This window comes from Crinia signifera, chromosome 4 (genome assembly GCF_055691185.1).
Source record: "Crinia signifera chromosome 4, ASM5569118v1, whole genome shotgun sequence".
Lineage (NCBI taxonomy): Eukaryota > Metazoa > Chordata > Amphibia > Anura > Myobatrachidae > Crinia > Crinia signifera.
Window position 1 is genome coordinate 324,622,488 of NC_139220.1, and position 23,381 is coordinate 324,645,868.

At 47.2% G+C, this 23,381-nt stretch overlaps 3 protein-coding genes across 3 annotated transcripts; 1 reads left to right on the forward strand and 2 right to left on the reverse strand.

Moving 5' to 3' along the window:
- The first annotated feature begins 2,384 nt into the window (after nt 1–2,384).
- LOC146073397 (olfactory receptor 11A1-like) lies at nt 2,385–3,326 on the forward strand. Its single transcript, XM_083180575.1, has one exon. The coding sequence runs from the start codon at nt 2,385–2,387 to the stop codon at nt 3,324–3,326; it is 942 nt and encodes a 313-aa protein (XP_083036701.1).
- Nucleotides 3,327–4,562: 1,236 nt separating this feature from the next.
- Nucleotides 4,563–9,091, reverse strand: LOC146075985 (uncharacterized). Its single transcript, XM_083185736.1, has 3 exons — nt 8,971–9,091; nt 7,339–7,425; nt 4,563–6,668 (listed from the first exon to the last, which is right to left on the reverse strand). The coding sequence occupies exon 3, from the start codon at nt 6,389–6,391 to the stop codon at nt 5,246–5,248; it is 1,146 nt and encodes a 381-aa protein (XP_083041862.1). The 5' UTR covers nt 6,392–6,668; nt 7,339–7,425; nt 8,971–9,091; the 3' UTR covers nt 4,563–5,245.
- A 5,527-nt stretch (nt 9,092–14,618) lies between these two features.
- Nucleotides 14,619–22,862, reverse strand: LOC146075986 (uncharacterized). The gene is made up of 2 exons (XM_083185737.1): nt 22,705–22,862; nt 14,619–16,200 (listed from the first exon to the last, which is right to left on the reverse strand). The coding sequence occupies exons 1-2, from the start codon at nt 22,766–22,768 to the stop codon at nt 14,783–14,785; spliced, it is 1,482 nt and encodes a 493-aa protein (XP_083041863.1). The 5' UTR covers nt 22,769–22,862; the 3' UTR covers nt 14,619–14,782.
- Between the last annotated feature and the right edge of the window lie 519 nt (nt 22,863–23,381).

Below are 23,381 nucleotides of genomic sequence, written 5' to 3' on the forward strand. Positions count from 1 at the left end.
GCCCCACCATCTATATGTCCTGCATGCTGCCATCCGCCCCACCATCTATATGTCCTACATGCTGCCATCTACCCCACCATCTATATGTCCTGCATGGTGCCAGATACACCACCATCTATAAGCCCTGCATGGTGCCATCTGCCCCACCATCTATATGTCCTGCAAGGTGCCATCTGCCCCACCATGTATATGTCCTGCATGCTGCCATCTGCCCCACCATCTATATGTCCTGCATGCTGCCATCCGCCCCACCATCTATATGTCCTACATGCTGCCATCTACCCCACCATCTATATGTCCTGCATGGTGCCAGATACACCACCATCTATAAGCCCGGCATGGTGCCATCTGCCCCACCATCTGTATGTCCTGCATGGTGTAATCTGCCCCACCATCTATATGTCCTGCATGGGGCCATCTGCCCCACCATATACTGCATACTCTATGTACACATGCTGCCATCTGCCCCACCATATACTGTATACTCTATGTACACATGCTGCCATCTGCCCCACCATATACTGTATACTGTATGTCCTGCATGGTGCTGTTGCCTCCTCCCCACCTGCAAACCCTCCGTTTTGCCACCAACTCTATCAGTAAGAGGTGGAGCTAATGCTACCCAAAAGTAGGGGTGACTCGCAGCCACTGAGGGGACAATGGGACCAGCCCAGTCAGGGAAGCCGGATGTCCCACCAGCCCAATCTGCGCCTGTATGGGACAATATGGCATTTCCAGGATACCCAATAATCACCTCTTATTCCAGTTATGCAGCATCCTTCCACCTGATCTGGAGCAGCTTGAAGACAGCACACAAAGAGCACTAGAAGAAGCAAAAGGTACTAATCGACAATACCCCCACAAGCCTTGTTCTTCTTGGCAATGACGTGTCCGAAGGTGAGATGCAGATGTTCAGTCTCAACCATACTAGCTTCATGGCTTTGGAAATCATGCCAAGGAACATCTTAAGGAAGACATGGGAAAATCTCATTTAGGAATGCAAACCATTGTGTGCACTTCATTTCTGCCCTTGGTTCCTTTCAGGTTCCTCTATCACAATTAGGGCTTCTGCCAGCCAAAATTCCCATGCCATAATACTTCCCTAATCCCATCTCCAACTCCATAATCTTCTTCCCTAGTCACAGTGGAATGGACCTAGGACAGCTCTCTATAGTAATACAGGCTTTAACAAGTAGATCTAGGCTGATTGCCCTGTCATCTTTAAGGCACATAAAACCTTTATCCTCCATCATCCCTACATCAAAAATGTAATGTTGGATTAAAGCTATGAGGATTGCTTATGGGCAGGTGTATTTAGTACTATGTACCCTTAATTGGGAGCCTTTAATAAACGTTAGGCTTATGTGGATTATTTGCCTCTACCTGGAGATTCGGGCAATGAAGGTCACTCCAGGCAATTTTGACCTCTGATGCTACTGCAGACTCCTATGGGTGAATTTGCCAAGATGGGAGCGTCTAAGAAAAAAAGAGCCACACATGGATTTCAGTACAGGGGGCAAGGAAAGAGGCAATGGGCACGGGTACTGTAGGGGGCGTGGCCTAACCAGAGGTTATGGCCACACCACCTACAAAAATGTATATCAACAAAATAGTAATTGTAGGGGAAATCTGTTCCACAGAAGAATTCCGTAAGCCACCTCAGCCAGGACAGATACAAGGGAGGGACCTTGCTTCGGGAAGTAGGACCATCTTACTACATCTTCCCAGTGATATTTGGAAAGATGGAGCATGTGCAATAGAGAGAAGATTCTCCCTCACGTTGCAAGAGCCTCTCCATGCGGAACAATTTTTCCAAAGGTGTCCCAGGGAAGATGGATTCGCAGAGGAGGGACACAAGACCCAAGATATAGCTAATGTTCTTTCCTAAATCCTCCAGTGCAGTAATGTATTTCCATGCTGGGAACCAAAACCATGGCTGCTGATCATCAATAAATATAAAATAAGGAAAATATATTCATTAGTAAATACATACTAGATGACACTGAACACTATACTCTTGTGAACAACCTATTTCTTAGACTTCTGTGCTTCACTTACATGTCATATCCCCCTTTTTCATTTCAGTAAAATGTAGAACTTTTGGGATTAACACATTGTTCAAGTAGACATCTCTTCGAAGGCTGACAACCTTGGTGGAAATCACAATGGGCAGCGTATACCATCTCTGTAAACCAAGCCTACTTTGTGTGGAGGACACTAGTGACTCCTCAGACCCTGGAGCAGACATTGTGGACAATCAGGAACCACAATGAGCATTTTCCCACCACAACAGTGATGTTATTCATGGAGAGCTGTGCTGCCTTCTGAAGATCTCAGCACTAGTCCAACGTTCCCACCATCTGCTGTTGAGTTGATGGTCTTCCATGACTATGAAAAAGTGCAACCAAACGGAGATCACTGAATTTATTCTACTAGGGATTCAGGGCTCTTGGTTTCTGCAATATTCCCTTTTTGCTATATTCTCTGTGACGTACATCTTCACCATAACCGGGAACACCTTCATAGCTGGGTTGGTTATGAGATGCCACCAGCTTCACACCCCAATGTATTTTTTCCTGTTTCATTTATCCTTATCGGACATCTTGTTGTCCACAAATGTGGTCCCTAACTTGTTAAGCACCTTACTAGGGTCAGGTAAGACCATGTCGATCAGGGGCTGTGTCACACAGTACTATTTTGGCTGCTTATCAACAATATCGGAGTGTTTCCTCCTTACAGTGATGTCTTATGATCGCTATGTGGCCATCTGCAGACCACTGCATTATGTCACTATAATGGACATCAGCCTCCGTCTCCACCTTGTGGTGTGGTCTTGGTTGTTGAGCTTTCTTCTCAGCCTGACCTCCATGCTTTCACTGTCAGCCATGCAGTTTTGTGGGTGCAATATCATTGACCACATCTACTGTGACATCGCTCCTCTGCTTGAGGCATCTTGCTCAGACACCTCCATAACGGATATAGGAACTATTGTATTTTCCATACCCCTTCTGTTTTTTCCGTTTACGTTCATTTTTACAACCTATGTCAGAATTATCCTCGCTATCCGGAGAATCTCCACATCTACGGGAAGAAACAAAGCCTTCTCCACCTGCAGTTCCCACATCACAGTTGTCACTGCCTACTATGGGACATTAATTGCTAAATACACAGTGCCATCTTCTGGACATTCTCTGAATTACAGCAAGGTCATTTCCCTCTTGTACACTGTGGTAACACCACTACTGAATCCTGCAATTTACAGCCTGAGGAACCAGGACATAAGACGTGCTTTGCGGAAATTATCAAAGGACATTGTGTTGAATTAAAAAATGTTTCCATATACATATATGGGAAACGGTCATCTGTCAGACCAGACTTAGGTCGACAGTCATTAGGTCGACCCCGGAAGGTCGACTGTCCACAAGGTCGACAGGGTTAAAGGTCGACATGGCTCAAGGTCGACATGACTAAAGGTCGACATTGGCCAAGGTCGACATGGTTTTAGGTCGACAGTCATTATGTCGACATGGGTTTTTCACTGTTTTTTGAGCTGACATGTGCCGAGAGGCGGTATTTCATGCCCTACCATCCACTAGGGCGTGGTGGGAGAATAAAATAGTGTGCCGAGTGCAGCGAGGCACCGTGCCCGAAGCATGGCGAGCGATGCGAGGGGCTGCGGTTCGACTCCAACTGTGTCGACATTCGGGTAAAAAAACAGTAAAAAACTCATGTTGACTAATGACTGTCGACCTAAAACCATGTCGACATTGGCCCATGTCGACCTTAAGTCATGTCGCCCTTGAGCCATGTCGACCTTTAACCCTGTCGACCTTGGGGACAGTCGACCTTCCGGGGTCGACCTAATGACTGTAGACCTAAGTCTGTTCTGACAGATGTACCGCTTCCACATATATACAGTATATCGTATATACATAGTGGCACATAATACAGCATATTTCCACATGAGGATAATGCGGAAACTCCAGACTGGGTTTTACAGCAGCAGCAGCTGGATTGGGCTATTTAGCAGCATCTGTAGCTGCCCAGGTGATAGGCCGGGGGTGTGGGCTACACCGCGATTCTGGCGCCCCCCTCCCTTGATTCATAGTGTTGGTTAAACCTTCATTTAAGGAGTCATTTGGTCCTTCACCTCAAAAAGGTGAGGAGGATTTAGCCTTTTATATATTTAGATATACTGTGTGTCCATGCGGGCCCGCTGATGCGGCTAGGCTGCGAGGCGTGAGACTTGCTTTTTCTTCCGTACACCCAGCACTTGTTGTCACCACATGCACGCCCCGGTTACCACCCAGTTTTGCCCAGTTTTGATGCCGTGCCCTGTGATACATCCACATTACGCCCACTGTGTCCGACCGTACTCAGAGTATTTCTGGTCGCTGAGTTACTTCCGTACACGGTGGAGTTCGGCTGCACATGCGCAAAGTGAACGGTACGCATGTGCAGTGGGCTAAGAAACGCGCTCCAACCAAAGTCTTATTCAAGCGAGTCAATCAGAATAACCTCCTGTCTCTCTCCCTCTCTCTCTCTCTCTCTCTCTAGACCCACAATATTTTATTACAAAGTACTAAGATGCCCAAATGGATAGAAGGAGAAGCTGGCATCACTAGGTCACTTACGGCTGCTCTCCCTTCTCTCCCATCTCTCCTCTGTCCGTAGCTCATGAATCCTAATATTCCTGTGTCTCTACATGCACTCTACACTGTCCTGCAATCAATCTGCTGCCTGATTCTGCTGCTGCACAAAAGTGAGAGGTAGTGACATCAGTGTGCTCTGGCCTGGGGAGCCCCCTGGGAACAGTATTCCCTGCATGCACCATTAATCCTCCTCTTCGTCGTGATAATCCCCCCTCCCCCACCATGCATACTTACAATCGGAATGTCGGCTGTCAAAAAGCCAGCGTTGGCATCATCATTGATTTCAGAATTCTGGCACCTAGCAAACAGCCCTGAATCAGACCCATTGTCTACAAATATATTTGCTGTATTTTTAGGACAGCAGTCTGCACTAATCTCCGTGACTGAACCGTATATTGCTTGTAAACTGTATAAAAAGTTCAAATAACTATTGTTTTTCCTGTTTTGAATTTCACATTACTCTATGAATGAAATGAAACCGTGTTTTCTTCACCGATTTATGTTCCATGTACTGTTTTAATATTCATGCTTGAGAATTTCCAAACAATTGGAAGTATCATTAGTAAGATATTTGGTTGGTAGTTCCAATGGTATCAGTCACTTTTGACCTCGTCCAATAGCGATTGATATTGAAAACGGTCATTGGCAAGGTCCAGAATATGGAAATGACGTGTGTCCATTTTAGAGGGTTTCCTAGGATAGGCTTTGTAATCTAACTCAATCTGATACAGGCCAAAGGAGCAACCACCTCCTACCAAGCGGACCTTGTATAATCCGTATAAGTCTATTCCTCCCGTGTCAGCACAAGACACAGACCATCCGCGATGGTTTCCGAGAGGCCCGGTAGATTCCCCATTAGAAAATCCTATGGTTACTTCAACCATATGACAGTTATTGTGACAAAATCTTAGCGACTTGGCACGCCTGTTATTTAATTGGATTTCATGGAGCATGCCACCCCATCGGTTTCCTACAAATGACCCTTTATGGGTGCTGTAAAGAACTTGGAAGGCATCTAAGAAGTCTGCTTCTCTTACATTGAAGCCAATAACTTCACCTCCCCCTGAGTTATCATCACCTGGTCTATATAGGATATATGATTCATCCTCTATATACCCAACACTTGGTGAAATAGGACCGAACGATGCTATGGACATGGACTCAGGTATGACCGAGGGGTTGTCTTTGTTACAAGGGATGAAGTTATCCAGGTAAAAGGTTGTTATCAAGAGCTGTAGAAGATCTCTATTCCGAAGACCAAACATTTTTTTCTTTACAGCTTCACATATATCTTTAAAAAAGTTCTTATTCCCAAGGCCAAGCAGACCAGAAATTATATGCTTGTCTATCTCTTGGGTCAACTCATCATAGACGTCCCCATATGGAACATTTCTGTAGAATGGTGGGTGGGGCATGAAATATTTATGTACTCCTAGTTTTAGAGTGATTTTTGCCTTTCTCCACTCTACCCATTGTGAGTAAATACGGTTTATGTTATCTTTATATGTAGAAATTTGATCCTCAAGATCACTTCTCCAGACCTTAGAGTTGTCCTCATCATACATGTCCTTTCCATGAAGAAGCCTCTCCTTTAACATCAGTAAGTGTTGAGTACTATGTGTGACCAACAGCGGGATTAGATGCACAGAGTTCTTAGAGTTGGTGGGCTTGTAGAATAGCTCATTGCTTGACTGGAGCATGGTTGCCATTAAAATAACCTTTCTCTTTGATCTGAGCATCTACGTACATCTGCATCGTCTTTTGAAGACCATAAATCTCATTGTTCCTCTCCTGAAGTTCGTATTCTAGGATTTTCTAATGTACCAACCCTGCTACTTGGTCTTTTATGAGGGACCAGATATCTACTTCAGATGATGGCCAGAAAACCTTTAAAAGCAGGCTAATTATTTATCCAATTGGTATGCCTTCAACGGGTGGGATCTTAGCTGTGATGCTAACCAAAATATATTTGATCCGGTCATTTCATGTCGTGGCCAAACTGCTTTTGCTGTGGTTCTACAAAACAGTAGAAACATTACATTACTGTATGTTTATGATTTTTTTTTATATCTTTTTATTGAAAAGTTTAGCAGAATATACAAATATAAAGAAGTCTGTAATATACACATATGCAAAGTACATTTATTTGTTTAACTACAAAATAGAGACTCTCAAAACAACAATTGTTAATTTTGTTGCATAGATTAGCATATTTTGCCACCATTGTCCTCCATCTTGACTTTTTTAGCAGAATGCAATACAGTCCGATTTCCCCGGAGGTGCGGGATGCCGGTTGTATTCTGAATTATTTTTTTTTAAAGCTGCAAACATTTTGAAGAAAACATTTTTTTTTTTATAAAAAGCAAACTCGGACTTTGGAGATGATTCCAATTGCTTCGGTCCTCCGCGCAATTGCGACCAACGATTACAATGGGGCAGAAAATGGGAGCGCGCACCCGGCGATTTATCGCCGGGGCACACTTCCATCACTGGCAATATGGTCGCCTGCGACCATATTCCCAGCGATTATAGCCCCTATCGCCCCCGTGTGTACACAGCATTAGATTTCTAGGCACAACTCCATCTTACTGTTCCCACCACCACCACCCACACACCTACTGTATACAGACTTTCAAGAATCTCAGGAGAGACCCAAAATGAAAAGCATTTATTAAACCATACTCACTGGCTCTATATATGTGCACAGGAACCTTGGTGGTGTCTGCCTCGCCAACACCAGGACCACTGTTCAAAGGACGAACAGTCGCTGAAACTGAAGAAATAATGTCAGTAGACAAAGCAACTGGAGTACCAGGGAGGGCAATGGGGGAAGGGACCATGGAGCAGGAGTTGAGCAAAGAAAGTAGAAATTGCAGAAAGCAGGAGAGGTGCAAGGAGCGGTGCCATGGTAGGACCAGGATCCAACAAACACACCAGAGACAGAAGTACAGAGGAGGGGGCTGAAGATAACAAAGGAGGGGGCTGAAGACAGGTAAAAATGTAGACCCTACGTCCCCAAGGACAGGGAAGGTAAAGGACAATTCCAGGGGTTGGGGCCGGAAAATATCCAAGGACCAATAAGGAAAGAGATAAGCTGCACCAAAGAGCCAGATCTTCTGCAGTGATGTTTGCTAAGTGCTACAGTGTGATACTCTCCTACAGTACTCGGGTCCTGTCACAGCTAACACCCCGGCACTAAGCACAGCCTCGTCTCTGGGTGCAGGCAGAATCTCCAGGAGATGCTGGACATGCCTTTAGAGTGAAGGAATGGAGATCCCCCTCAAGGCCATGCCCCAATTAAATTAGGGCATGCCCACTTTTCAGGTGGACATACCTCTGGGGTTGGGGGGGGGGTATCTACCTAGACCGTGTTGACCTGGACAATGTCATTGCCCTCAGTGTCCATCTTTTTTTAAGATACTTAAACATGGCTGAAAAATGAGAAGGATATAAATACATATACAGATATACAGATGGTACAAAGAAGGGCATAAAATTGTACCAGGCCCAGATCACAAGCCTGCCCTAAAAGACTAAATAAACACAATGTGACTGATTCAGTACTGCTCGCTAGGCAGTGGTTGGTTCTTGCTTACCACCCACTACCCACCTGGCTAAATGCCCCCCACCCATGCAAGTGGATGCATGAGAGCCGCCCTAAACGAGGCAGACGCTGATGTCATGTGCGCCCCGAAGTAGGGAACGCCACGTCGCCATTCCGAGGGGATCGCCCACCATTTTCATGGGGACGCCCATAAAATGCGGGGAGTTTCCCTCCAGCTGTCCCCATGCCCGCTCCCATCAGACGTGGTAGAGGCTAAGGCCCAGCTGCACTAAGCTTCAAAGTGATAAAATGAAGAGTGATAAGCAACCAACCAATCAGCTCCTGTCTGACATTTTTCAAACACAGTCTGTGACATGGCAGGTAGGAGCTGATTGGCTGGCTGTTTATCACTCTCCATTTTATCACTTTTGAAGCTTAGTGCATCTGGCCATAGGACAGCAGAACAATTTAACAAGCATGGGGTAGACATAAAGATATGCTTACACAGAAATAAGAATCAAAAAGGGATTGAGGTAACAATATGGTTAAAAAAGGAGAAGACTAGATGGGCCCCCGGGGTTCTTATCTGCCATCACATTCTTTGTTTCCCTATTTATTTCCCACGTTCTTTATTTCCCTTTGCGTTCCCTATTTCGCAACCGATGCGGACTCATGCCCTAACTCCGGTAGTCCTCCCATTACACACAGTAGGTATGGGCTGCAGTATTCGCAGTCCAGTACGAGAGGGTCCAGTATAAGAAGGACACATCTTACCTTGCAGAAGAAGGAAGAGAATGAAGATAGTGGGCACCCAAGGTCTGCAGCTCTTGGATGCCATCCTAATGCCAGGCAAACGTTCCACAATCCAGTGATTCCACAGCTGCTGCACTTTGTATGCAGCAAATATGTGGATTTAAAATGTGTTGCCAAATAAGTTAATAAGTTAATGAATGGCTGGGGGTCATTGGCTTTTGTTATTTCTCATTAATGTTCACATGTTTGCTGTGTAGTCTTCCCTCTCTGAAAACGGATATCAGCATGTAAAATCCCATTACTGCAAATACATAAGGAAAATATGTGGTGGTACGGGAAGCGGTCATCTATTAGAATAAACTTAGGTCTACAGTCATTAGGTCGACCCCACTAGGTCGACTGGCAGGAAGGTCGACCTGACTTAAGGTCGACATGGGCCAAGGTCGACATGACTTAAGGTCGAATTTGCCTAAAGGTCGACATGAGGAAGGTCGACTGGTCATAAGGTCGACATGGGTTTTTCACTGTTTTTTGAGCCGACATGTGCCGACAGGCGGTATTTCATGCCCTACCATCCACTAGGGCGTGGTGGGAGAATAAAATAGTGTGCCGAGCGCAGCGAGGCACCGTGCCCGAAGCATCGCGAGCGAAGCGAGCGATGCGAGGGTCCGATTCTCATTGCCAACTGTGTCCATGTCGACTGTGTCGACATTCGGATCAAAAAACAGTGAAAAACCCATGTCGACCGTATGACCAGTCGACCTTCCTCATGTCGACCTTTATGCAAATTCGACCTTAAGTCATGTCGAGCTTGGCCCATGTCGACCTTAACTCAGGTCGACCTTCCTGCCAGCCGACCTAGTGGGGTCGACCTAATGACTGTAGACCTAAGTTCATTCTGACAGATGTCCCGATTCCGGTGGTACAGTATAATGGGTTATTTGTTGTGTAACTGCTTCTCCTAGGATTTTGCTTTTATTGGGAACCATACGGTATGATGTGATGGACCTCTGAGATTCCCCAACCTATAAAATTCAGTATATTAAAGCTAGAAAAATTGTTGGCATCCCCTCCCTAGGCCTGATGGTTTGAGGATGGTTGCCATTATGTTAGCAGGACCTAATTCTGACTATTTTGTAGTTTTGCGAATCCTTGGAGCTGCCCCAGCACAGGACAAGGGCGACAACATGCCAGTTCCCACCCTACGAGGGGGATGTAAACATTTTTCAACACCGGCTGCCCCCTGGATGCACACCCTAGCTGCGAGCCACCACTGCCGCTCCTGATTAGCTGCCGGACCGTGCATGGACGTGTGGTGAGGTAAATCTCTAAAAAAAATCCCTAGCTAGTACCAGAGTCAGATTTGCATACAATATATGAGCCTGGGGGTACATGTAGGCATTATACACAGGCACAGCAGTTTATACTGCTGGAGATTCACTGAGTTTTTTAAAAGAGATGTGCAGAAAAGGTAGCAAGGTGAGGCACTGCCTCACCTGCCATAGACTTTTTACTCCAGAGTTTTTTTTGTATTTTTTTCTACTGTATAAATTCAAAGCTCTAGCGTATGTGCTAGCATGACAGGAAAGGCTCTGCCTCACCTGCCTTACTCCACCACACATTGACCGTGAGCTATGATGGGCTTGCGAGCCGAAGCAAGGTTTGAAATAGCTGCAGACCTGCTCTGAATACAGATGGACTGTCTTTGCTCTACAAGAATTCAGCTCCCCCTTGACAACTAGCATTTCACTCCCCCGTGGCATCAATCATGAAACCCACTTGGCAACAAACATGAAGCCACTGTTATCGAGCATGAAACACCTAGTAATGAGCATGTAGATAAGCAGCACTTATGTGGTATAATATATAATGGGCATCACAGTGTGTGTATTAATATGTAATGGGCATCACGGTGTGTGGAATAATGTGCAATGAGCATCATGGTGTGTGGCATAATGTGTAATGGGCACTATAGTGTATGGCACAATGTGTAATGAGCATTACAGTGTGCATATCCTAAAACAATGTGTCTAAGGAGCTCTAGCTGGTGCATTGTGTCTAAGGTGCTCTAGCTGGCATAGTGTGTATAAGTGGCACTACTGTGTGGTGTAATGTGAATTGGTACTATTATTTAGCAACGTCCTAAATTTTTACTCTCTCCTCCAGTGCACACTGTCCCTATTTTTAAGTATCAATTGATACTCCACCCACATTGTAGCTCGACCCACATTATACACAGTGAGGGGCTCTAAAATGTTTTCTTACCAAAAAACAATTAGGCTCGGGCCGGCCTCTTCTGGATTGAATCAAGTTATGTCTCTTCTGGATTGAATCAAGTTTGGAGAGAGGTTAGTGTATGTCCCTCTTGGTTTGGGACATATTGGGAGGGAGGTTAGTGTATGTCCCTCCTGGATTGGGACATGTTGGTAGTGTATGACCAGCCTGGATTGGGACATGTGGGGAAGAATGTTAGTGTATGTCCCTCCTGGATTGAGTCATGTTGGGATTGATGTTAGTGTATGTCCCTCCTGGATTGGTACATGTGGGGAGGGATGTTAGTGTATGTCCCTCCTGGATTGAGACATGTTTGAAGGAATGTTAGTGTATGTCCCTCCTGGTTTAGGACATTTTGGGAGGGATGTTAGTGTATGTCCCTCCTGGATTTAGACATGTTGGGAGGGATGTTAGTTTATGTCCCTCCTGGATTGGGACACATTGTAAGTGTATGTCCCTCCTGGATTGGGACATGTGGGGAGGGATGTTATTTTATGCCTCTTCTGGATTGAATCAAGTTTGGAGGGATGTTAGTGTATGTCCCTCTTGGTTTGGTACATATTGGGAGGGAGGTTAGTGTATGTCCCTCCTGGACTGGGACATGTTGGTAGTGTATGACCCTCCTGGATTGGGACATGTGGGGAAGAATGTTAGTGTATGTCCCTCCTGGATTGAGTCATGTTGGGAGGGATGTTAGTGTATGTCCTCCTGGATTGGTACTTGTGGGGAGGGATGTTCGTGTATGTCCCTCCTGGATTGAGACATGTTTGGAGGAATGCTAGTGCATGTCCCTCCTGGTTTAGGACATTTTGGGAGGGATGTTAGTAAATGTCCTTCCTGGTTTGGGACATGTTGGGAGGGAGGTTAGTGTATGTCCCTCCTGGACTGGGACATGTTGGTAGTGTATGACCCTGCTGGATTGGGACATGTGGGGAAGGATGTTAGTATATGTCCCCCCTGGATTGAGTCATGTTGGGAGGGATGTTAGTGTATGTCCCTCCTGGATTGGTACATGTGGGGAGGGATGTTAGTGTATGTCCCTCCTGGATTGAGACATGTTTGAAGGAATGTTAGTGCATGTCCCTCTTGGATTGGGACATGTTGGGAGGGATGTTAGTCTATGTCCCTCCTGGATTGAGTCATGTTGAGAGGGAAGTTAGTGTATGTCCCTCTTGGATTGGGACATGTTGGGAGGGATGTTAGTCTTTGTCCCTCCTGGATTGGTACATGTGGGGAGGGATGTTAGTGTATGTCCCTCCTGGATTGGGACATTTTTGGAGGAATGTTAGTGTATGTCCCTCTTGGATTGGGACATGTTGGGAGGGATGTTAGTGTATGTCCGTCTTGGATTGGGACATGTTGGGAGGGATGTTAGTATACAGTTTGTCCCTCCTGGATTGAGTCATGTAGGGATTGAGTTCTGCCTCTGAACTTCTGGGTCAGTTTATCCTGTATGCTACTTGGCTTTATTTTACTTTGTGCAATACATTTTAATAATTTTCAGTAAATGACTACACTATATTTGGATCCAACTGTGTTTTACCCCCTGTTGCTACCCCTGGTATATACACCTGGGAAAGCACGCGCATACACAGGAGGATGAGTGGATCCAAGAAGTAGTGATGGGGAGATGTCTGATTGCTGAACCCCGACCCCCCTGTTAAATACTGAACCAGAAGTTCGGAGGCGGAGAAGAGGAGACGCTATCTCCTGAGTAGGGACATATTGTTTTACTACTCACCACTTTTGCGCCCGGTGGAGGGATCACACCTTTTTGTGTAATTTTACACATAACCTATACAGGTATTTCATACCCTACTATGCACTACAGAGTGGTTCGAGAATATTATAGGCTGCCATATGCAAGGACTCAGTATACTTAGATGGTGTCTATGTCGACTGTGTCAACATTTGGAAAAAAGGTGAAAAGCTCATGTCGACCCTCCCATTGATGGCGTAATGCTTGTGTGGACCTAATTCAGGTGTTGACCTAATCCCTGTTGACCTTCAGTGGTCAACCCAATGAATGTAGACTTTCATTGAGTCAACCCTATGACCCATACTTGCTTAGAGGTTCAGGGTCTATTGATGATATTGGGGTGTATGTGCAGCAGGACACTCCATGCTAATTAAATAAACTTTTGTTGTACTTTTACTTACTTGGATGGTATAAGAGAGGCATGTGGAGGACTCTGATGGCATAAGAGGGACATGTGGAGGAGTGTGACGGCATAAGAGATGCATGTGGAGGAGTCTGATGGCATAAGAGAGGCATGTGGAGGAGTTGGATGGCATAATAGAGGCATGTGGAGGAGTGTGATGGCATAAGAGAGGTATGTGGAGGAGTCTGATGGCATAAGAGATGCATGGGGAGGAGTCTGATGGCTTAAGAGGCATGTGGAGGAGTCGGATGGCATAAGAGGGACATGTGGAGGAGTGTGACGGCATAAGAGATGCATGGGGAGGAGTCTGATGGCTTAAGAGGCATGTGGAGGAGTCGGATGGCATAATAGAGGCATGTGGAGGAGTGTGATGGCATAAGAGAGGCATGTGGAGGAGTCTGATGGCATAACAGATGCATGTGGAGGAGTCTGATGGCTTAAGAGGCATGTGGAGGAGTCGGATGGCATAATAGAGGCATGTGGAGGAGTGTGATGGCATAAGAGAGGCATGTGGAGGAGTCTGATGGCATAACATATGCATGTGGAGGAGTCTGATGACATAAGAGGGACATGTGGAGGAATCTGATGGCATAAGAGGGACATGTGGAGGAGTCTGATGGCATAAGAGGGACATGTGGAGGAGTGTGATGGCATAAGAGGGACATGTGGAGGAATCTGATGGCATAAGAGGCATGTGGAGGAGTGTGATGGCATAAGAGAGGCATGTCGAGGAGTGTGATGGCATAAGAGGGTCGCGTGGAGGAGTGTGATGGCATAAGAGGGACATGTGGAGGAATCTGATGGCATAAGAGGGACATGTGGAGGAGTGTGATGGCATAAGAGAGGCATGTGGAGGAGTGTGAGTGGCATCAAAGGGGCAGGTGGATTAATCTGATCTCACAAGAGGTACACATGGAGGATTCTGATGGCAAAAGAGGGGCATGTGGAGGATTCTGATGGTATCAGATGGGCATGTAGATGATTATTATATCAGAGGGGCACATGGAGGACCCCCCCCCCAACCAGTATAATGCATATAAGTTGGCAAAATTATATTCTAAATAGATATTTTAAAACCAGTTCTGGGCCACACCACACAGTTCCACATCTCATGCTCCTGGGCTCTGGAATGAAAGCCTACAGTGTATCAGAGGGATAATTACCATTCTATTTTTGGATCCATGTTTTATGATGTTTTATTAGACAAGCAATTCTTTGAATGAAATGAAACCGTTTCATATTCATAACTTTATTATGAGATGAATTATCAAATTGCAACATGTTTTCATTTTTCTTTGGAAATTGCTCTCACTAATTCAAATCACTGCTTTCACATCCATGATTCCAAATAGCAGCATAATTAATAAGATTTTTCTTCTTAAGTCTCATTGCAGCGCTCAATTTGTCTCTTCTGTTATCGAACGATATTTAAAAAGGTCAGTGGCAAAGTCCAGAACGTGTAAATGGCGTGTGTCCATTTGAGAAGGTCTGGTAGGAAAGGCTTTGTAATCTAACTCAATCTGATACAAAGCAGGATCACAGCCACCTCCTGACAAACGCACATTGTGTAGTCCATATGTGTCTATCCCTCCTGTGTTTACACAAGCCACATCCCACCCACCACGGTTTCCAAGACGTCCAGTGGATTCCCCATTGGAGAATCCTATGGTTACTTCAATCATATTGCAGTTATTATCACAAAACTTGAGTGATTTGGCACGCCTGTTATTTAATTGGACCTCATGGAGTTTGCCACCCCTACTATTTCCTATAAATGAACCTCTATGGGTGCTATAAATGACCTGGAAGCCATCTAAGAGGTTCCACTCTCGAACATTGAAGCCAGTAACTTCACCATTTTGAGTGTTGTCATTTCCTGGTGTATATAGGCGATATCCATCACTCCGTATAATCTGAATACTTGGAGAGATGGGACCGAATGAAGCAATGGACATGGACTCAGGTATGACTGAGGGATTATCTTCATTTCCAGGGAGGAAGTTATCCAGGTAAAAGGTTGGTACCAATATCTGTAGGAGTTCTCCATTCCGAAGACCAAACATGTTTTTCTTTACTGCCTCACATATAGCTCTAAAATAGTTCTTATCGTTAGGGCCCATAAGACCAGAATGTAAATAATTTGCAGATTCTTTGGTCAACTCGTCATAGACATTCCCGTATGGCTCAAATCTAAAAAATGGTGGGATGGGAGTGGGAGGTGTATGAAGTCCTATGTCTAGAGTGATTTTTGCCTTTCTCCACTCTACCCATTTTGAGTAAATTCTGTTTATGTTATCTTTATATGTAGAAATTTGACTCTCCAGGTCATTTCTCCAGACCTTGGTGTTGTCCTCATCATACATGTCCTTTCCATGAAGAAGCCTCTCCTTTAATATCAGTAAGTGTTGAGTACTATGTGTGACCAACACCGGGATTAGTTGCACAGAGTTTTTAGAGTCGGTGAGCTTGTAGAATAGCTCATTGCTTGCATGGATCATAGCTGACATTAAGGAACCTTTCTCTCTGATCTGAGCTTCTACGTACATCTGCATTGTCTTTTGTAGACCATAAATCTCATTTTTTCTCTCCTGAAGTTCGAATTCGAGGATCTTCTGATCTACCAACCCTGCCACTTGGTCTTTTATGAGGCTCCAGATATCCGGTTCAGATGATGGCCAAAAAACCTTTAAAACCATGCTAATTATTTGTCCAACTGGTATGCCTTCTACAGGGGGGATCTTGCCTGTAATGCTGATCATAATATCTTTCATCCGGTCATTCCATGTAGATCCCAAACCGCTTTTACAGTTGTTCCCTAAAAAATAAAGAAGGATTATGTAACGGTATTTCATAGAATTAATTACAAAATGAAGACTCCCAAAAGGTTGACATGGGAAAAGGTCAACATGAGTTTTTCATCTCTTGCTTATGTTGACCTTTTGACCATGTCGGCTTAATGACCCCATACCTTTGAGTGCTATTGTCCAGCATTGTGACCATTTGCAGATTTTACCTACAGTAGAACAAGGAATTCGCCCCCTTCTGAAGGGGATTAGAATCAGCCCCAAAGTGTGTTTTTTTTATGTGAGAGATAATGGGGGAAATTTATTAAGGTGTGTATTCTATTTCACATGTGATGTTGCTATGGGCAACCAATCAGAATCTACTATTGTTTTTAGCACCCTCTACATAATAATATACAGGATCTGATTGGTTACTGATATAGAACTCCAATCTTCGTAAATTTCCCCCATTGTATATATACATATGTACTGCAAAGTTATTCGGAGGCTGCAGTGCCGAGCACAGACTGCAGGTGGAGCCAGTCAGCACAAATAAACATGCTTGTCTCTTATATATTTAGCCAGATCTGTCACTCATCCCCTCTGTGTATAATGCTGGGTGGGATACAGGAGTGATTGACAGCGTTATACACACAAAGTTCCCACCCAGTGTTATACACAAACCTGCCCCCCCCTAGGGAAAAGACAAGTGTTATACACACCACCACCCCCTTGACATCACCTCCCCCCGTGCAGCCAGGGCTACAGTACTCGCCCACCATCCACCATGGTGTAGGTGAGTGTCACCCCCCCCGGACCCCCGCGACCCCCCCTCCCACGATTCGCGGCTCCCCCTCCCGCGATTCACAGACCCCCACAACCCCCCCGTGATTCACGGCCCCTCCTGCGATTCACGGCCCCCCCTCCTGCGATTCGTGCCCCCCTCCCACGATTCACGGACCCCACAACCCCCCCATCCCGCAATTTGCGGACCCCATCGACCCCCTCTCCCACGATTCACAGCACCCCCCTCCCGCGATTCGCGGCCCCCGTGACCAGTGGCGTAACTATAGCTCTGCAGCCCCCGCGGTGGCGGGGAGGCGCAGAGAAAGTTTGGGCGCCTGGGGTCTGCGGGGCTATAGTTACCCACTGCTGTGCTGTCTCTGCCGGTACCTGCTGCCGTGCCGTCACGGTCCCATCTCTCCCAGCTCTGGCTCCTGCTGCTATAATGAAAACGGACACTTAGAAAATGGCTGCCCCCATACTGCAGACCGTTTTTTGTCTGCAGTATGGGGGCAGCCATTTTCTAAGAGTCACTTTTCATTATAGCAGCAGGAGCCGGTGCGCTGGGAGAGATGGGTCCATGACCACAGATGCGGCCAGGCAGGTACAGGCATGGGGGGGAAGCCGAGGGGAGGGGGAGTGGGGGCGCAAAATAGGTAGTTACACCACTGCCCGCGACCCCCTCTCCCGTCATTCACGGACCCCCACAATCCACCCTCCCGCAATTTGCGGACCCATGCTACCCCCCTTCCCACGATTCACACATTACAAAAGTTTACAAATTAAGGGGGTGCAGCCCCTTATGATGGTGTGAAGAGTGCCTGCAGGAATCACCTAGTAGAGTTATATGTTATATATGTGCTGGCTGCCTTTCCCAGGTAATCAGCAGCTGCAGCAGCAGCATAAGACACAGACATGCATCTCTGTCTTCTATAACCCCACCCCAAGACTACCATTGGCTAGTTTTATAGTTTACCATATGCCGGTGTCCCGTGCTGTTGTGCTGCTGACCCCAGTTAAGGAAGCCCGTCTGCACATATACTACACGGGATCCACATGATAGGTCCCTCATGTCTAGGTCAATAGTCAATAGATCGACACAAAAAGGTCGACATGGAAAATGTTTTACATGGGAAATGATCGACATATGTTTTTCACCTTTTGGCTGCCTATGTTGACATAGGTGGACATGGTGACTGTATTCGTGTAACGAGGGCCAGACTGGGACCAGAAATCGGCCCTGGCATTTTGAGAACACAGGCCCACCTGTAGTAGGAAGGACCCTTGTGCGGCGAAAAGGGGCATGGCCTCCCAAAAAGGAGGCATTACACTGGCCATTCCACATTATGGAACACACCGTTATGCCCATTCCACATTATGGAACACACCGTTATGCCCATTCCACATTATGGAACACACCGTTATGCCCATTCCACATTATGCCGCTCACTGTAGTGCCCATTACACATTATGCCGCACATCGTAATTCTTATTACACATTAAGCGCACTACGTAATGCCCATTGCACAAAATGCTGCACACCGTGATGCCCATTACACAATATGCTGCACACTGATGAGGCTAGTCTTCTCACCAGCATCAGTGGGTCTCTTGGCCCCAGCACCAGCTGCTGTTCTGCTCCCGCTCCCCGGCTGAAGTTCTGCACCTGATCCCAGGCTGTTCAGCACCAGTTTCCTGGCCGCTGCTTGTGTCTTGATCCTCTGCACTCCCCGGCCACTGCTAGCCATTCTCTCCCCGGGGCTGCTTAGCACCCTCTCCCGGCCACGTGACTGCTGCGCCGCTTACTGCCGCATCTGCTATACTGTTGAAGGGTCTCAGCCACGGCTGTAGCCACAAGACACACAGGACCACCAGGGCATTTTAAAGTGGCCAAAAACACTAGGAAACCGAGACATGGTCCCCTGCCCCCTGTCCCAGCATGCCACTGGATGGTGAGGAGAGGCAGCTTCCACCTCAATGGGAAGTCGGCGGGCACACATGGCAGCAAAAGACCACGGCCAGGAGCAGCCTCTGCTACCCCGTGGCTGCACAAAATCGGCCCACAAGGCCATCGGCCCTGAGTGTAACGCATCCCCTTGCATGGCTTGCCACACTATTATATTCTCCCTCTATGCCCACTGGGATGGTAAAGTATGAACAAGTCAGATAAAAAAACCTCTTGTTGTCCCTTTTCCCAGGCTTAATGCATGGGCTTGATGGGCACTGGCCCCAATGCTCAAGCCAATGCGCTCTATCAGCATAACTGTCCACCCGTGCTCGTTCGCCCGCCATTCATTGTCATAAGAGTGCCGCAGCCGCACTCTCAGTGTCAGCAGAAGGTGCCATCCCATGCCCCTTCCCCCCGCCGGCAATCTGCCTGATCCAGCCTCATGCTCCCCCCTCACAGACCAGCCCCAGCGCGAATGCTGCAGCGGTGTGACAGTATGGGAGACCGGCAAGGCCCTAGCTGCAGACTGTAGCGGCTGAGACCCGGAGCTGACGTCACTGGCAGTGTCTGTGTATAGTGCCGTCCTATGCCCCCTCCGCCACCAGCAGTTTGCCTGATCCAGCTTCCCCTCTCCCCTTTCTGATGCGTCGGGGCCGACGTCACTATCTAGTGACCACAGAACAGCCCCGGTGCGAATGCCGCTGCAATGTGTGGGAGACCCAGGCCCCAGCTGCAGCAGCTAAGACCCATAGCTGACGTCACTACCAGGTGACCAGCCCTGGCGTGGTGTGGGAGACCCAGGCCCCCAGGAGACAGCCTGCACTGGCTGAGACACAGATACACTGGGAAAGGTTGGACAGGGCAGCATGAACTGGGGGATTGAGGGGAGTTGTGAAAGGATTGTGTGATTAGGATGTAAAAAGTCAAGGGCGTAACTACCATAGGTGCAAGGGGTGCAGCTGCTATGGGGCCCAGAGCTGAAGGTGGCCCATGTTTACAGTCTAATCTGTATATGCTATATACATGTATCACCATCAGTTGCTAAATAGGGGGCCCTTACAAACTTTTGCTATGGGGCCTACGAATGTCTAGTTACGCCCCTGTAAAAAGTAATGCAGGTCTCCCCCTCCTCTTTTTCTTCCCTGCTCTTTCTCTCCCTTCACCTGCTCTCTTTTTCTCCCTCCCCACTCACCCCCCCCCCTCCCCTCCATGTAACCCCCACTCTTTCTCTCTTTTCTGGGGCCACAAGGTGCTAGTTACGACCCTGCCAGCAATGTAGTGGCAGGTATGATATATATATATATATTTTCCATGTCGACATTTTGCTTGTATCGACCTTTTGACTGTCGACCTAGACACTGTCAACCCTATTATCCATATGCTATTACACACAGGTGTACAGTACATGTATGTTTCCTGTATATGTGCTGAGCGGCCCAGGGGACGAGCCCCCGCTGCTGTCTTGTGGAAGGGGGCTGGGCCCTTGAGATAGCGTCAGCTGGAGATAGCGACACGCTCCAGAGGCGCCTTGATTTCATTGTATATGTATATATATATATATATATATAGAGAGAGCAGGGCCGTAACTAGGGGGGGGCTGGGGGGTCACGCGCACCGGGCGCTGGAGGTGAGGGGCGCTGTGAGGTCCGGTGTGTGTACGCTGTAGCGGCATGTTTGACTCCGTCCATCTCCTACTAGCGCGGCTGCAGGAAGCGCTGATGACTTCGAAAAGACTTGCCGGACGCTGATTGGCTGAATTCAGCCAATCAGCGTCCGGCAAGTCTTTTTGAAGTCATCAGCGCTTTCCGCCGCAGCGCTAGTAGGAGACGGACGAAGTCAAAGTAAGATGCGGTGAGAGGACTGTGCGGGGAGGGGGGGGTCTCCGGCGCCAGGGACAAGGCGTCATTTGGTCCGGTCCCCCCTGTCAGCTGCTAACTAAGCAGCGGGGAATAAACGCTGTGCGCATGCGCACAGTGTCTATTCCCGCAGCCAGGGGGCTGGGGGCATGGCTAGAGGCTCACAGAGCCTCTGGGTCATGCCCCCATAGCGGCAAAATGGGGGCGTGGCCTCGCGGGAGAGCAGCGATTATAGGCCACGCCCCCAAATTAGGCCACGCCCCCCGAAAATGTCGGTGCGCGCCGGAGGCGCGCACCAGCATCACTACGGGGGGGGGGGGGCACCAAATGACTGCCTTGCCCCGGGCGCCGGAAACCCTAGTTTCGGCCCTGGAGAGAGAGAGAGAGAAAGAATCAGGCTGGCACTCGTGGGTCTTTGCAAAAAAAATCAGTGTATTCACAGCAATTAACTGCAGTGAATACACTGATTTTTTTTGCAAAGACCCACGAGTGCCAGCCTGATTCTTTCTCTCTGCATTATCTCCGCCTGACGGGCACCGGGGCAGTTGTCACAGAGGAGTGAGTGCCGGACCGCATTGCCCTATATATATGTGACTTTTGTCTGTATCTAGTGACACAGATGAATATTTAGCGGTGAGATTATTCCTGCACCCTGCAGGGGTTACGTACAGTAGTCATATTCTGTGCTGGGGTAATTCAGTATCACATGTGGGGGGGAAGAGGGAGTACCCAGACACCCTCCAACAACAGAGAACAAAATCACTAAGCCCCACCCGCTTGCGGCAAAATGGAGCCCTGTTGTAAGGGGACGCACACGCATCTCGTGCGCGCGCGTCCCCTTACGGCGGCTAAAAAACACAAGGTGGTCAAATGAAGCACTGGAGCCCCAGAGTCTCATTTAACCCACCCGGGACATAGTTCCCAAAGAGAAAATCCAGCGACTCTATCTCTCTCTCATCCAGTGGGCATATTGACCAACCCGTGGCCCGCCACTGCCTACTGTTTAACTTTAAACATAATATTTCAAGTACATGCACGATGATTATTGACCATATATCTTTGCCTGTCAGAGGGGGTAATAGGAATAAGATTCTACTCCAGAGAGAGAGTAGCAGGATTTTCTCTCTGGGAACTATGTCCCCGGGTGGGTTAAATGAGACTCTGGGGCTCCAGTGCTTCATTTGACCACCTTGCGTTTTTTAGGTGCTGCTTGTTTTTGCTGTACTGGTTTTGTCTTATGTATTATTCATTTTGTTGTCATTTATATGTATGCTCATTTTTTCTATGCCATGTCTCTTTAAATTGTAGGCTGGAGTATTTATAAAGCATTAATACTGTAGCTATACTTCATGCTATATCCCATAAGATTGTGGGTGGTTATATATATATATACTATATTCATGTGAATGCGGATTTTCCATTTTTATATTTTAATTCTTTTGATCGCTGTTTTATCAGTGTTTTTAACTGTATGTAATGTGTTTGTTATTGTTTCCATAGGAACCGATGGTGTTGCGCACTGAGGCACCCTGGCTTGTGTTGATGACGCGCGCCTGTTCCATCCAATTGCATTGGGAAGTCTGCCCGGTCACGTGGTGCGGAAGTACAGGTCAGTGAGAGGGGCCTGTTCTCTACACTGTAGCGTGCCGGGTGCAGTCTGATCTATGCAGGCTGGACAGGTGTGCGGCGGGACGCTGGCGGGCGGGGGATGGTGAGTGCGCAACCAATCGGTGGGGTAGTGGGGGGAGTGTTTTCTATGTGTATAGGTATTTATTGCCTGTGTTTGTTTGATGCATTTGTGTCCCTGATGACGGAGGTAACTCCGTAACGGCGTAGGACCGCTGAAAGAAAGGACTTTTAAACTTCAATACAAGTCTGTGAGAGTGCCGCCTTCTTCCTGCTGGTTATATATATATATATAATATCTTAAGTGCAGGACAGTGACTTACCGTGCAGAAACAAGAAGAGAACCAGGAAGGTGGTCACCCACGGTCTAGAGCGCTTGGACACCATCCTTACGCTGAGAAATGATTTTATATCCCAGCGATGCGCCCTTGGTATATAAGGGGATGCGTTGTAGTAACATCAGTTGCCAATGAGTTAATGAATGTCTCAGTACATTGGATCTGATATGTACCAGTGCATGTCTCATGTTTGCTTTGTATTGTAAAACAGTCACATTGGTTAAATAAATCTGTTTTGTAATATCCAGACACTGGGGGCCCAATTGTGCAGTTCGCACGCAATAACAAAGTTCACTTGGTGAGTATTTATTTTCATGTACAGTATAAAAGATTCCAAAAAACCCGAGGGCGAATGCGTTACACGGAGTGTGCCCTCGGATGTCGTGTTGTGTTCGGGTCAGAGAGATTTATAGTGGCCTTTCTGGGCTCCTCATCCCTCCCTGTACAGCAGTCCATTGGTGCCTGCATCCTCAGTGGCACCTGTACTCTGCTACAGGGGAAATCATCAGCGTGGGTAGAACGTATGTGTGCGCTGATACTTCATGTTGCACTGCACCAGCAATGCCCCATCAAGGGGCAGCAATCATTTGCATGGAGCCAGCAGCAGGTGGGAGCAGGGCTGGCTCTACCATTAGGCAGCTGCCTAGGGCGCCGGGATCTGG